This window comes from Indicator indicator, chromosome 6, assembly GCF_027791375.1.
Source record: "Indicator indicator isolate 239-I01 chromosome 6, UM_Iind_1.1, whole genome shotgun sequence".
Lineage (NCBI taxonomy): Eukaryota > Metazoa > Chordata > Aves > Piciformes > Indicatoridae > Indicator > Indicator indicator.
In genome coordinates, this window is record NC_072015.1 from 41,186,473 (window position 1) to 41,203,132 (window position 16,660).

At 39.1% G+C, this 16,660-nt stretch overlaps 1 protein-coding gene across 1 annotated transcript in view; it reads right to left on the reverse strand.

The window, feature by feature from the left end:
- Positions 1-4,011: 4,011 nt before the first annotated feature.
- Positions 4,012-16,660, reverse strand: part of INO80C (INO80 complex subunit C) — a 32,869-nt gene continuing 20,220 nt past the window's right edge. The window contains exons 2-5 of the mRNA XM_054381840.1: positions 14,023-14,133; positions 11,019-11,130; positions 9,256-9,323; positions 4,012-4,424 (exon numbers count right to left, since the gene is read on the reverse strand). Coding sequence (XP_054237815.1) covers positions 4,293-4,424; positions 9,256-9,323; positions 11,019-11,130; positions 14,023-14,133 — 423 coding nt within the window. The 3' untranslated portion in view covers positions 4,012-4,292. The remainder of the gene's footprint in view (positions 4,425-9,255; positions 9,324-11,018; positions 11,131-14,022; positions 14,134-16,660) is intronic.

Sequence of the window (16,660 nt, forward strand, 5' to 3'; positions counted from 1 at the left end):
CACTGCTTGTTTCAAAAATCATCCATGTGGTTTATGCGTGATTTTTATACAAACAGACCTTGTGGGGAGAGTCACTGATCAAAGGCTCCAGAGAGGTCTGCACGTCTCAGTGGCATTGTATACAGGAAGTGTACAGTAAGAATGGCTTCTGCGCTCTGTGTTACACTGTGATTGTTCAGACAGATATCTCAAGGTCTGTGGAAAATTTTGCTTCCAATTCCAATTAGGTATATTATATGAATGTGGTGATAGCTGCTGAAAGAAACTGTTTGCTGGGTGCAGTTCACAGTGGAGTTTGACGTGCCGCTTCCTAAGAGTTCAGAAAGCAGAGGAACAAACCAGGGCACTGACGTGGAACATGTCATACCTCACTAAAATGGTGGCAATAAACCTCAATTTACAAAGCTTATGGGAAGGGCTCACATAATGCTGGAAAGGAGTTGTTCGTACTTATTTCTGGGCCCTTTAACTTTGTGCAGCCTGGTGCAAGAGATGAGGCATGTTAGAAGCAAAAAAAAATTTGATTTACTGTGCTCTGCCTTCATCTTCATTAACAAAAGCCCATTCAATTTGAGGAGAACAAGGCTTGTGCCTATTAGCGTCTGTCACTTGTGCACACAAGAGTGACAGCAGCCACTGACTGCCCATGAGCAGCTGTGACATACCTCCCAGAACAGCACAATTTGAAACAGTGAGTTCTGCTCCATCACAGTCACAGAATCACAGAATGCTAGGGGCTGGAAGGAGCGTGGAAAGCTCATCCAGTCCAACTCCCCCGCTAGAGCAGGATCAACTAGGGCAGGTCACACAGGAACACATCCAGGTGGGTCTTGAATACCTCCAGAGAGGGAGACTACACAAGCCCTCTGGGCAGCCTGTTCCAGTGTTCTGTCACCCTCACAGGGAAAATTTTTTCCTCCTGTTTCCATGGAACTTCCTATGCCTCAGCTTCCACCCATTGCCCCTTGTGCTGCCATTGGGCATCACCCAGCAGAGCCTGGCTCCAGCCTCTTGGCACTCACCCTGCACATCTTTATAAACATGAATGAAGTCACCCCTCGGTCTCCTCTTCGCCAAGCTACAGAGCCCTCAGCTCCCTCAGTCTCCTCGCATAAGGAAGATGTTCCACTCCCTTCAGCATTCTTGTAGCTCCGTGCTGAACTCTTTCAAGCAGTTCCCTTCCTGAACTGAGGGTCCCAGAACTGGGCACAATACTCCAGAGGCAGCCTCACCAGGGCAGAGTACAGGGGAAGGAGAACCTCTCTTGACCTACTAGCCACACCCCTTCTAATACACCTCAGGTTGTCCTTGGCTGCCTTGGCCACAAGAGCACATTGCTGGCTCATGGTCAACCTCCCATTCGCTAGGACCCCCAGGACCTTTTTCCCTTCCTTGCTCTCCAGTAGGTCAGTCCCCAACCTATACTGCTCCATGGGGTTGTTCTTTCCCAGGTGCAAGACTCTCCCCTTGCCCTTGCTGAATTTCATTCAATTTCTCCCTGCCCAGCTCTCAGCCTGTCTAAGCCTCGCTGAATGGCAGCACAACCCTCCTTAGTCATCTACTTCACCCAGTTTGGTGTCATCAGCAAACTTGCTGACAGCACTCTCTCTTCCCTCATCCAGGTCATTGATGAATATATTGAACAGCTCTGGTCCCAGTAGTGACCCCTCAGGGACTCCACTAGATAGAGGCCTCCAACTACACTCTGTCCTATTGACCACAACTCTCCTACTTCTTTCCTTCTAACAGTTCACAATCCACCTCACTACCTGATTATCCATTTATGTTCTTTATTCAAAATATAAAACCACCATGGTGACATATGTCATCTACCAATTATTTTCTTTATCCTTCAGATAGACTTATACTGTCAGGGCAGCTGCTTCTGCAGTCCCTCTTCCCATCCCCTTACCTGGGTCCTGAGCTGGAAGACAGACTTTCACCATGAGGCTGCCTGCACATATTTATCCTTACCATGTTTGTTTAGCCATCTGGTGAAGGATGCAGCTGTAGAAACAGGGCAGGGGATGTGCATACTGTACAAGCTGCCCTCCACTGTCTTGGTAAGCAGCCATGGCCTGAAGGTTTTACACAAATAAACCACTAATTGCCTGGGTTGATGTCAGATGTCAGCATGTGGGTGGGGGTCACTCCTTCACAACCTTCTGTGAGCCTTCAGGATTTACCAGCATTCAAGATATCTAGGATGGAAGATGAGAGAGAATCTAGACCAATCCTTAATTTGGTCCCCTCTACGTCATCGTGATGCATTAGTCATGAAACTACAACTTGACACACAGTACATAGTCAATGTTTGTATGTGTGTGGTGTTCATGGTGTTCTTTTAGAAGCATCTCCTCCTCCTGGGAAAATAGAATAAAAAAACCCCCACATTCATAGGATCAGACCTGCAAACCAATGCTTAGGGTTGAGCTGGGATAGACTTTTGTCTAACTCTTTCATGGTATTATTGTATGTTAACTTCTGAATCTCATCCAATTCGTGCTGTCACGAATCACGTAGCTTTGTAACTTGTTGCAGGTTGCCACCAAAGGCTCCTTGCAGACGCATCTTATACCAGTTCTCATTGTTGTGCCATTATTCATGTTGTTCTGTTTTAGCGGGGTAACAGAGAAATTATTCCTATGCTCCCAATCAGAATGCAACAGCAAATGCGCAGACAGTGCCACGGGCACAGTGGAATACGTTCACCCCCTGTTCCCGCTGACACACACACGGGGCTGGGAGCATCTGCACACAAGGCCACACTATCACACTTCCCATTAATGTCAGTGGGATTTCTGTGAGAGCTTAGCAAATGGTGTGCCAGAAGCTGTTAGAGGGGTAACAGAGGAGGAACGTATTAATGCAGATGTCTGTGAGGTTGAAGCCATCTGTGATCTGCATTAAGGAATGCATTCAGGTGATATTTCACAGACAGTAACAGTTACGCTTGAACAAAGTGGCCTTCACCCTGACTGCTGGCTTTCTGCTTTACAGATGTGACAGTACTATTAGTCAAAACACACTCTGCCCAAGTCAGAAATGGTATGTATCACTGCTTCTCTTTTAAAATGTCTTTCATCCTCTTTTCAATTCAGCTTATTTATCTAGATAATGTCACATAAGTACTTCTAAGTATAAATGCACTTCTCAATTTTAGTTTCTTTTAAAACACACATTGGAATACTCCATGGCACAAATTGAGCTCTTGACTTTGCTCAGTTCTCTCACAGACTCACTGATAAGAGCAGCAGGTCCATGTGCTGTTCCCAAAAAAGAATCTAGTTGGACTGAACAACTAGATGCTGGTCACTAGATCTTTCCTGTCCTCAGCTTCCTGCTATGGGACAGAGTCCAAACTCTCCTTCAGTCTCCTTCATCTAAAAATGGTGATAACATTCAATTATTATCAGTTATTCTTTTGGTACCTCATGGTGCAAAGTTCAGTGTACTAACGTAGGAGGTCTTGCTTTGCTGAAGACAATTTGGATGTCAGAATGCCACCATACAGAGGAATTTGTGGGGTTTTAGCATTGTTTTGAAAAAGTCTGAGAAATTAGTACTTTTCAGTACTAATTAGTATTAATATTGTAATAACTAGGAAAGGCAGAAAAATAGTCAAGTGGTGAAATGAAGCACTCGGCTACAAATTGTCCCATTTAAGAGCTACCTGGTGATTTGATTCGATGCTGCTATCCATATCAATTAAGATATTTTGAAAACAAGTTGGAGTCTAACTTTATTTGTGCTGACATCTCTTCAATAGAAATATTTGTGTGAAGCTGTTCACTTCCACAGTGCTCAGTACTGTAAACAGTCATTACAACAGCAGCACTTACTAGGTATTTTAGCTTCATTTTACACATGGGGTTAAACCTCCTCATAAGCAAGTGGACAGCTCATCTGGCAAGGCAAGTATCTCGGTACTTTTTCCTTCATTCAAATGACTGTTTATTCTGAGACAGAGCAGTACATAAAATATACAGGGTGTAGATGAAATCCTCCCACTACAAAAATGAATCTAACTCAGACACTATGGTGCAGATGCATATCTTTAAGGTCTAAGGTATTGCGTTCACCAAAACAAATTGCTTACAATCTGGCAAACTAACAGATATCAGCATTTACCAAAATGAAATTCAGATGTTCTTTAAATCCATGTATCATCAACTCCTTCCAGATGTAAAAAATCCATACATAGTTTTAATGAACCTCAGTCCTGCAGTCAGTTTCCATCACGATTCTCAAACTTAGCACTGTTCACAAGAGATATACAACATTTGGTCTTTTCAGGAAACAATACTTGTCGCCTTCCTTAGAGCAAGGTATCCTGTCACCACATCCGAAGGGAGCATCCGAATATAGGAAAATTCTTCTATAGTACTAAATCTGAGCTTGCTCTGAGGATCTGTGTAATTTGCCTGAAAAAGAAACAATGGCAGAGATGCTATTCAGATAAAATTTTGAACCAGAATACTAAAAAAGTCTCTAATCTCAAGACCACAAAATGGTGAGTTTCTTTTCCCAGTAGCAACACTGCTGTTCTACCATGTGACCAAAAGTTTATTATACTTTTTTTTTTTCCTTGTCAGAAATTTTGAGATGTTAATAGATCCCTATAAAATCACAGTAGAAATGCACTAAAATTAGGAGAGGGCTCAAACCATTTCATGTAAAACAAAGTGCATAAGAAATTCCTCAACTCTCTAAACTGACCCTAGCAACTCTGTGCCTTGTGCAGTCTCTCTTGAGGCAGGTCTCCAAAGTGTTGCTCTGCTGCCAATAAATTACCCACAAAGAGGCTGAATTACAGGTGTTCTGATAGCTTTGGACTTATTTTCTCTTCCTGCATATAACTTAGCTGTTAATTTAGTTTAAAGATTATAGTTCTGTGAGAAACCAGAAATTTCAGCTGTGCATGGTGCTTTGTTTACAGATGCCTGCTCTCAGGATAGCAGCCTGGACAGCTAACACTGGGCTACCTTTGTATCCTGTGCTACATTTGGACCCTGGGTGCCTGGGAGCAATGTCAGTTTCCTGCCATCCTCTTCCCTTCACTACTGTTACAGAAACCTTGAACTCAGATGAGCCTGGGGGCAGCACAGAAGGCTAGACTGGAAGATGGCAGGTTTAAGGGTATTGCCTCTCCACCTTCAGCCTCCAGGACATTCACCACCTGTTCATCATTGGATTACCAAGTGCCTGCCAAGGGTGGGTAAGTGTCATTTGCACATTTCTTTAACAAAAAATGGTGGCAGGCTGCAAGGCAGAGGCAGCTGAGATCCCTTAAGATGTCACTAATAAAAATAAAAGGCCAATTAGAGCTGGATCATTCCCTCCATACATACAGTCAAAGTGCAGAACCCTCTACCATTTTTATATTGTAAAGGATCTGTTGACCATGGTAACAATCCGATTGATTGCCTGGACTGACAAGACTTAGCAGAAAGTTGTTATTTGTAGCTTGTTTCATTACAAAGAAATACTACAAGATTAACTAAATGTAGTCAGCTAACAGTCAAGCCACCAATTCATTTTCAAACAAATGGCAGAGTTAGGACATTAGGGGTAAATTTATCCCTAGTAGTAACTTTATGGTTACAGCAGGCATAAATTTATTCTTATTTCACAGTTTAAATCTGTTCTCATGCAAGAAAAACCCAGCCAAGTAGACTGCTTTTTAAATGTGTGTGATTGTGTAACAAACTGCTCAAACAATATCTGCAATTTGTATTGTGCACCAATGTAGGCAAAAAGTATTATGGCAGTTCTTCACTATTCTGATGCTTCATACTGGGCTGTGATGTTTGCACACACTAACGTATGGTAACAACACATTTATGCCACGACTTCAATCTGAAAGCAAACTTTACCACTAATTCAGCAATAATTAAAACATATTAGGAAAGTAAGGTGATTTTGCAAATAAGAACTATCATGTATAGATAGATACATGCTTTTTAAAATACAATAAATGAGTTATCTCAGTCTGTTTCTATAGTAACAAGGCTGATCCATTTCCAGAAAAATAAGACAAATACAAACATTTGAAGGTTTGGAGGGGGGTTTATCTGCTTTATAATAAATTACTTTGGTTTGCACATTAAAATGCCTAAATACTCATCATGCAAATCTGGAAACCTAATTTTTGTTTTGCAATGTCAATACAGTGAGCAGCTTCTGAATTCTAAGCTGCCTTACAAATATAAATTGGCTGCTCTTCTTAGACCATTGGTAAATTTAATTTCATTTGTGTTACACATAGAAAGAGAAGAGCATCAGTGTGGTGTTTAATAAAACTGCAAGCATACTGATGGGAGTGCTTTAATATACTTCTCTATTTTCATACTTAAGAAGTTTACTTTTTTTCCCACATGGAATCCAGCATTCCCACTGAAAATATATTCTTACACAAACACTTAGAATTTTACACAGAAAATACAGGGACATTTTTGTTATACCAGATTTCTAAAATATTCTATTACCCTACGTATCTTCCTACTGGGAAATTATCTTGAAAATATAGTTCATGCTTCTTAGGAAACATTTCTAGCTCACCAATTTAAAGGACGTGCTGTCTCAGTTATCTTAAGAAAGGTTTTTTTTTTTAAAGACAGTACTTTTATTATAGTCTAGAGTAACCTTGCAGGCCAGGTAAAAAAAGAAACTTGTCTCACAATGCAATTAGAGGATGGAAAATTAAGGGAAAAAAAGGTGGAAAGGAAACAAAAGCTGCACTGAATGGGTTTATATCTACAGGAGAGTATTGAGCTAGGACAGAGCTAGAATAGTCAGAATATTGATGGAAAGGAGAAGCTGGTAAAGAATAAGTGAGGAATTTACAGGAAGACTTCTGTTTCCTGTGGCTAAACTAACTTTTAGCTGGTAAGAACCTGATCTGCACTCACATCTATCACCTGCATCATTATCTCACTATAGGTGCAATGGCTGAATAGTTTTGAAATGCACCAAAGGTCAGTGCTGGAAAGCATTATTTTGGTTTTTTGGAGATGGGGCAATGAAAGGGACTTATGTCCTTATACCTTCTGACCTACTTTAGTCCATTAAAGGCCAGAGATGTTGCAGCAACTCCAGTAACACCTGGTGTGAATGCAGCTCTAAGGGGAGAAGACAGGAAACACTAACCATTAACTGACCCAGAATGGAATTTTTGCTATTTTGGTGCAACTTGTTTTATTTCACATTTTCCCCTATCCCCTCTTCCTCAATCCACTGCATCTTTACATATAGCATAAGGGTACTTATGCAAAGTTTTTATTCAGCTGACTCCTGGGCCTTGGATGAAAACAAGTTGGTATGATATCAAAGCGTACTCTTCCAAGTATAAGACTGTAAGTCTCCCTGACTGGAATTTCCCTGGGGTTGTAAGCAATCTCTTCTACTTGCTGTCCGCCATTCCATCTGTGAGGTAGATGTTGCTTTCCCATTCCCTCTTGAACACCAAAGGGTACCAGCCTCAATCAAATCAACTCACTCCATTTCCACACCATACTCAAAGGCACAAGCTGGAAACATACCACCTCCTAGGTGGCTTATTTAAACGTGTTACTTACAAAAAAAAAAAAAAAATCTACCAAATTAAGAACTCAAATATTAGGATGTGCAGGATTACAGCAAATGTGGGTATTTACAGGCACTTCTAAGAGGGGATATAAAGCCTGTGGGATGGACTAGTGCCTTGTGAATGAGAGACAGATCAAACTGGAGGAAGGGACTGAGAAATTCTGAGTAAGGATCTTTGATGTTAAAAGTTTTCAATAGTGTAGTTATTTAGTGTAACTATTACTTAACCCTACTTACAGTCCAAAATACAACATTCCTATTCATTTTACTTGTAATAAAGGCTTCTACAAAATAAATCACTGGCGGATGCAGGTGAAAAATGTGGAAAGATACACTGTTACTAACAATTGTTTTGTTTTAAGTAAAAACATGCATATCACATAGGAACAGTGTTAGCAGCATATACAAAAATTGTTGAGCAGAACTCAAGTGCTTTACTCCTGTTTTGTGCCAATAGACTCTCTAGGGAATTCAGGTGCCAAAATATAACTAGAAAGACATTTGTGTGCAACACATATCGAAGTTATTTTTACTTGAACAAAATTATGCAGAAAACAGCCCATCTGTGACACATCGGCGATACATCTGCCAAACTCCAAAGCCCCAGCCGAGTGTCTGACTCAGGTTGACTTGTTTGAGGAAAAGTTTGGGAGCAATGATAACCAGCTGGGGGGGGCTTTAACCTGGGACAATCAATATAACTTTGCCTAATCCCATGCTTGGGAATTGCTGGGCCATCTTTTTAAAACTTTCTCTAAAGATATAACGAAATACAAACACTGTGATGGTTTGAAACTGTCTTTTTAATTTTTCCTTGCAAAGTTCAGAACAGAGAAAGTGAAAGAATGTAAATAAGTCACTATTGGGTGTAAGAAAGCAAAATAATGATTGTCCTAAACACTTCCATTGGATAGATAGAAATGTTTAAGAACTATTACCCAAAACAAAGTAGGCATTCTGCACATTCTGCGTTCTGCAGTGGGGGCAGTTGCTGGGCTGTCTGGCTGCTGTTTCTTCTTCTCTTCTGGCTGAAGATAACACGTACTGACCTTGGCAGCTAAGTTAACAACTTTCTGCTTAACTAACTCTGCTTCTCTGTCCAGGTGGGTCTGGGGGGGAAGCTCCTGGGAGAGGGAGACCCCTTTGGGAGGGTCCCTTTGGGGGGAAGCAAAGGGAGATCGGTTGTGCTTTTCTGTTGATTGTATATATTTGTAAATGTTGTGAATTTTGTATATTTGTACATATTCATTGCATTTCATTGTAGATTGTAGACTCTGCTTGTAAATACAGCTTTTCATTTGCTTCCAGACTGAGCTAGCCTGGTTATTGTTGGTGGAGGGGGAATTTCAGCTCACACCGACACAAACACTCATCACGGAAACTTTTAGTCTGTGTGTGGTTAAAGCTTGGTAAAGTTAGCAGTCATGGAGACTGTGCTACCAGCTTTCATTGTAAACAATCTAAAGAATCAGAAATGATGGGGAACAATGCAGACACTGCAGGGGTTTGGCACTAAATCACTGGACAACTATTAAGCTCAAGGCTGAATAGATACCACAGTAAGCACATCTTTTGCAAAAACATGCACCAGCTTTATTTTACTGTGAAAAGTGAGAGGAAAGTTTTGAAAAGAAAACTAAAATACTTATTGGTAAAAAAAGTACTTACTGGAAGTCCTGAAATGTCTGAATACTTCTTGGCAGGCTTAAAGGAAGGAGGAGCATCAATATTAAAATCTAGAGAGAAAAAAAAAAAATTATAAATTTAGTGTGCTATACATATTTTAAAATGTCAACCCCAAATGTAAATAGGTAACATTTTTTAAATGCTGCCTCTACTTTTTTATTAACTAGCAATGCTACGGTAAAGAGATATGAAGCAGAATTATCTCTGAAAACATTTAGCCTGTTAGCCCCATAACCAACAGTCTGATTCTGCTCATCTCTCTAATACAAGGAGTTCGGTAAGCGGAACTTCCCTTCCTTAAAGGAAGAATGTGACAGCTATTTGAAATATGTTGATTTATTCCAAATCTTAATGAATTCCCTTGCAGTCAATTATTTGCAAAGAATAGCCATTATCAGGCACATGTGGTATGTTAAGTCCATGAAACGTAGCTCAACATTGCAGCTCTGAAACACTATAAACCAGAAAAGCAAAGTAATCTTTTAAATTAGTTAAATCTTTAAGCATGTACCTCTTTAAGCCCAGTCAATGACCTATAAAATTGTCTGAATGCTTAAATTAAGTGATGTAAAATTGCTGTTCTTTGGTGTCCTTTAGATAGCAACTTCCATTCATCAACATTTTTAAGATACAGTTGGTATGTTTAGGTAGTTAAATCCTCAATTCTGGATCTTTAAAAAAATATCTTGCACCTGACCCACTTCTTTCCTCCTTCCTGATCTCCTTTGCACCTCATTCAGATGCTATGATCAATTCAAATGTTCCATCCATATCAGATTTCTAGTTCATCATCTCGCAACTAAAAAGACACTAATTCCACAGACAGCTGGTTTTAAATATGCAACTGAATTTCTTTTCCCACCTTCTTAAAAAAACATTCTTGCACATTTATGGTTGCAAAGAAATAGCATCAGCAGCAGATTGTCAGATAGAACAGGATTTTTTCTGTAACAGTTGTGTCTAAATCACTTTAAGAAATGGGAAGCTACTTTTGGATAAAGCACCAAGTCTGACAAAACATGTATGCATATGCTTGATTCTGAAATGCCTCCACTTGCTTAAGTAAAATCAGAGGATCCTATTCTGCATCCAGCTACGTTCAACAGTATCTTACTTTATGAGTAGATCTAGTATACCCATATATAGAGAGAGAGTAAGATTGCTGCTGTAACTCTGCTCCTGTAGATGCACACCAGCTAAGACTACTAATCAGGACTCTTAATAATGTAGTTTCAGCTGTGTTGAACTAAATAGCGAATGTAGGATTTAAATCTCCCAAGAAACTAGGATAAAGAGTTAGGTGGGAAGCTTGGATTTAAATCTAAGATACTGCAGTTATGTGGTTTAGCAGAATCTATTTCAAAATACTTTAAAAATAGCTAACTAAGCAGGAGACACCCATCAGAAGACGTTTGGGCAGTATAAAGATGAGTGAGCTCCTCAGCAGTGAGGGTGACAAAAACCTGACTGAAATAAGGAGTGTCTGACCTGGATAAACACATTTTCTTCAGTAAATTCTATCCCAAAATGTATTTGAACATTCTCACAACACTACAAATTGTTTGCTTTCCTTTACTTTTTACTCAGGTCTGGAGAGTGTGACTGGACTTGTCTTACATGTATTATTGGATCCTGTTCAAGCAGGATACTACATGATGATGAAATTATTTAGTTTTGTTGTAAAGAAAGTTATTTGTGTGGATTTTATTATTTATAAATACATGTAAAACATCTAAGCAGCTTACAGCTAGGATCATTTAGTTGCCATGGCAATGCCCTTTCAGAAGCAAGAATTTGTTTTAGGTTCTTCCAAGTCCTGTTCTTCTTGCCAGCTGCTGCTCCACCAATGCCGGAATGCTAAAATTAAAAATATGATGCTTAGAGGAAAACAAAATAAAGAATACTACTTCAGAGCATGAAAATTCTATTTCATAGTCTTTCTTATATGCCTCATCTTGTCATGAACCATTTGTTATCCTCACTTAGGATTCACTCACTTCAGCAGGCTACAAGAAAAAACAAAGCTTTTTGGACTGTCAGTTAAGCATGTTTATGATTAACTGAAGGAAATTAAAATCTACTTCTTACATGGAAATAGAAAATCAATGTGGTTAGGTTTAGCCTGAGAGTACAGGATTCTGTTTGTACTTCCCATAGCATTAAAACCTATTACTATTAAATTGTGTGTAAAACTGTGATTACAAAGCTAAATTTTCCCTCTCCTTTTTATGGCATATTACAGCTGCAGCTCTAGCTCTTTTACAAATTATCCATGAATGTAGAAAACCAACTGATCTTGCAAAACATAGTGAATACTATGAGAAACCTTCTGGAAATTTTATTTTTCTTTCAAATGATAGAATAGAAAAAAGAGTAATAACTGTTGTTGGCTGCCAAGACAGTTTTGCATTTTGAAAGTTACACTAACAGAAGGCTTGCCACAGGTACTCTAATAGCACTTTCAATTATCAAATGTGATTACTACAGATTAATTTTTTTATGTCACTTCTTGAGAGACAGAAGTTGCACAACATACAGTACTACTTCCAAATGATCAAAGGACACAGATTTACAGCTTTACTTCAGAAAAGAAAATGTTCATGCAATTGGGAAGTTGTTATTTCTGTTAGTAATTACTACCTACCATATCAGCCTCATCAAAACCCATCAAACTTATTCAAACACACTTTTGCTGTGATTGGTTTATAAATTAGCCTGTTAAATTACTGAAGATGATAGGAAGAAAGGATTCAGTGAGAAAGATTTTATCTTTAGACATGGGATATATTCAGAAAAGAAGCTTATGAACTGATGATGTACTGAGTTTTGAAAATGCATATACAAAGTACATTCAAATGTTGGCTCTGAGGGTAACACCTCTAGAGTTAAGGTGACAAATCTAGAGATCATTGTCAAGGCAGAGATTGCTGGAATACAAGCTAAAAATAGATGTACTACCACATTACCAATTCAAATTTAGTACATGAATTTGCCCCAGAATTTTTTTTTTCCAGTAATCTGGTTTTTCAAAAGCAGCTATTTGGTTTATATGAACTTAAGCCTCCTAGAAACGGGGCTGACTATCACCTTACATATCTAAAATCAAAAGGCTATGACTGCCAAGCACAAGTGAACTAAACTACCTCTGCACTAGTCAAGTTCAGGGGAACCTGGAGCTAGGACAGGTGGAGATATTCATTGCTCTACACAGTTGTCCAGTCTCCTTCCCCTTCCCAAATGCCAAGGGATGTAGATTTCATTCAGGAAGTTTAGGAAAAGGTAATGTCTTCCTTCTTCTCTGCTTTTAAGCCTATCCTCTGCAGTGAGATAATAGAGAGAGAGACGTTACTCGAGTTCTTTTCTTTCTTTTAAGGCAAATTAGGCTGTAAGGATGGAAAAAGTCATCAAAGTTGTTACTACCAGTTCATAGCAACAAAAAGCTAGTTAAAAACCAATACATTTTTTTTAATAATTAGTTACTGTATTGGAGGGGACAATTTCCTGGTTTTATTATAACTGCCTATTATTTCTGGAGCCGTTGCTAAAGGCTCTGTACATTCATCATTAATTCAAGCATGCAGACATTAGTATTGACTCTTTCAAAACCATGATGTCCCTCTAGAAACTTAAGGATCAGCACAGGCCTCATAGCTATTTAATCCTATACAGAAGCTACAGGGAATGATTCTGGGTGAAACTTAGCTTTTCAAATAAGCATCATTTCTTAAAGAAGCTGGTGCTCACTGGAGGATTAGTGAGCAAGGTACAGAATCATTTGAATGCCCCTCTTGTGACAGAAGTCATCTGCAAAGCAGACACAGAGCAACTTGCAAGTCAGAGATTAATTTTTATACTCAATGCCAGACCTGTGCTTAGTGAGCTGTGTGATGCCCAATTACTCAGGTTTCATGCTTTTGTACCTTACACATGGATATTCTATCATATAGAATGAAATGTGGCATAAAATCTTTTTTTTCTAAGTACTGGCTTAAGACCAGCAGCCTGAGAAGTTTGCTTGTCTAAAAAGTATTTGTAGAGTGTATCAATGAGTTCACCCTGGCATAGCAAGACAAAACCAAACAAAAAAACCCCACCCCAAAACTCAGCATTACTAGCTGTAGTTTTTCTTCACTTTCTTCCCCAACATAAACTTCAGAGTGCTTTAGCAGCCTGTATTTCATCAGCTGTCAGAGTTTCCATGGCTTCTGAATGCCAGCAGGCCAGGATTCTGGGAAGCACGAAGGGTTTTCACCTGAATCTAGCAGTCTTCTAAATTAGTGGAAGGACACCACAGGACTGTTAAGTTTCATGGATCAAGACAGGAGCAAAATGCCAGTTGCTAATGATTCTCTGGCTGATTTCTAGTGCAACTGCTTTGCAGCTTGCCTTGGCTATACACTGGGAGTTGGGATTCCTACTTTCATGGTGGTATTATTTGCTCCTCTCTAGCTGTGTTAGTTTGTGATATACCACACCATAAAAATTCTGCACTTACCTTGATCTGGTAGGTTCTCTGACTGCTTCAGAAATTAATATAATAGCTTTGCCTCTGGGCCAACACCATTTTCATTCTACAAAATAGTGTGCTTTGGACCATACACTGTGGCGTTGACTTGAGGTGAATTTCTTTAAAATTGTCAACCTTTTACTTGGCCATTAAGCTGATTTTCTTAACACTTATATTATTAATACGGGTTATGTTTTATTGAAAGAGTTCTGGATTTCAAATTGTTAAGATAGTATACATACCACAAAATTTGGATCTTTAAATGGTAACAGCTTCACAGTTGTTTCCACTGATCCTGTGCTGGAGTCTGTGTTCAGAAATTTGTTTTCACTCATGGCCTCTCCACCTGCACTCTGAAGACAAAAACCCAAACCTTACTGCTTGTTACTTTTAGCTATTTTAACTTGAGACAGAGCTGTCTGCTGTATTACCTACCTGTTACCTTCCTATCTCTGTATTACCTACCTGTTACCTTCCTATCTCTGTATTACCTACCGGTTACCTTCCTATCTCTGTATCTCTGTATTACCTACCTGTTGCCTTCCCATCTCTTTTGAATCTTTAAAGACGCTGCATGACAGCAATGCAACAGCATGAAGCAATAGTATTTGTCAAGCAATTTACAACAGACAGATGAATAGAGTGGTCAAAGCTTACTGACCAAAAATGCATCAGGTTAGTTTTAGTATTAATGAAAGCCATCTCTATGAAATGCAAGACAGCATGTGAAACCTGAAACAGCAGATATATATACTGGTTTATTTCAGAATGGTTTGTATTAGAGCACTAACAGGAATATATAGAATTTATTTAAAAGTTTTTTTCAACGTTTTAAAGAAAAATTGGTTAGGCAGCTTATTTTCCATCCTTGGGTTCAATCATGCCTGAGTGAGGCTTGAGGAAAAAAATTACATATGTTATTTCCACATACAAGCCTCAAAACATCTACATGGGCACTTCTCTTCATGGTTTATTTATTTTGCAGGACAAGCAGTTAGAGAAGGTGTGTGTGACTGGAAAGTTAAAAAAGTTGCATCCTGATACTTCTGCATGAATGAGTTTATGTTGTTTTTTATTTTGTGAGTACCTTGCAAGTCTCCACACTACCAGAACTAGCCCATGATACATAGAGAAGCGTTTCTTGTGAAATCCTCATCTATACTGAAACCAACGAGAATTTTGCCACTGAATGTGGTACTCCAGTCAATAGTATTTCATACCTAGATTCTTATTTCTTTAAGAACAAAGAGCTGGTCTAAAAGTAAAATCAACATTTACTAACAGGTGGTTAAAATGTTTCTTTACCTTCAGACAGAAAACACTTGGAATGAAAAAAATTTGTTTTCCTATGAAAATCTGTACTGCAAAAACTACTGTTTTGATGCAATACTCTCTAAGGAGAAGAAAAAATGATCATTATTATTAATTACACGAAAATCACTTTGTGAACATGATGATTACATTAAGAAAGTGCGAAGTGTCTCAACAAAGGTAAGACTGTAGTGAATGACTGGCCTGATGCAGCAGCTCTGCCCACCAAGATAGCAATTGTCCAGGGGATGTGGTGGATGGCTATGAGAGGCGGAGGTCGTTCAGTGCCAACAGCTGTAAGCCCACTAGGAGGCACCTGGAAGTCACATATTCATCGTAATGTGACAAGGGCATGGGCCAGGTGGAGCTACAATGAAGGAACCGGGAATGGTATAAAAATCCTGAGTTATGCCACCTTAGCATGGGGGAAAGTCACCTCCATCTCAGGCTGGAGGCAGCAGCCCAGGAATGTCTAGCGCCATCACCAAAGACAGAACCTGAGGTGGTAACCATTTCTCCCACTCTTTCCACTTTCTCTCTCTCCCTTTTCTTTACTTTCTTTCTGGTTGGTTTGTAACAAAGTCTGTCTTTCCAGCTCTTTCTGCCTCCATTCTCTCTCTCTCCCTTTTCTTTTCCATCTCTGCTTTGTTTGTAAGTAGTAAATAGTATCATTTTGATATCTGACCTTGTTTGTGTCTTAATTTCACTCATGGGAATGTTCAAAAGAGTGACATCTCCTTCCAGACTTCTGAATTGAGACATAACAAAGGCCATGATTCACCATACCATTCTCCACGTGATTACAAGGGAAGTGTTTGTATTCTGAACTACATGCATTGGTAATTTCAGGATTAGGAACTAGACAAGTTCAACTCTTCTTTGGGGAATACATCCATTTTTCAGAAGTGCCCATTTTTTAACATAGCCAAGAAAGGTCTTAGATATTCAAAGTATGGTATAAAGTATTCAAGTAAAATAGTTGTGTTTCCAATGTTTTATTAAAATAAAATATATGAATAGAGATGATTTATTTTCAAAACAACAGTCAGTCCTTTGTAAGCTCATACTAAAGCAGATACTTGTACAATAACATCAGTGGAAGCAACAGTGAAGTCTGTAACCTAAAACTGATTCCACCTGTGCTGAGAACATTAAAAGACTGACAGAGAAACAAAAAATACAGATGGATGCTTAGAAGTGTGCAGAAAAAAAATCTTCAGAAATCCTGTGTGAAGTGGTTTTATACAACAAATTGCTAGGTTTCAAGCAATATTCTTGTGCATGCATGATCCCAGCACTTCGGATTTTGGCAACATCAATATAATCTTGAGAAAGCCAAGGATTGATATATGAGATTATTTTTGATGCATAACTTATCTTTGATGCTGCTCATCATCAGTATTAATTCTCCAAGTACAGGAATTAGCATTCACAGCTACTCTTCATAACATTCTTACTTTTTATTCGGCACCATTTGGTCAATTGGTGTTCTGCTCAGTTCCCTCAGTGGCAGTGGTGTACACTGAGAGGAACGGGAGAACCCACACCATCAACAATTGGCTCAAGGGA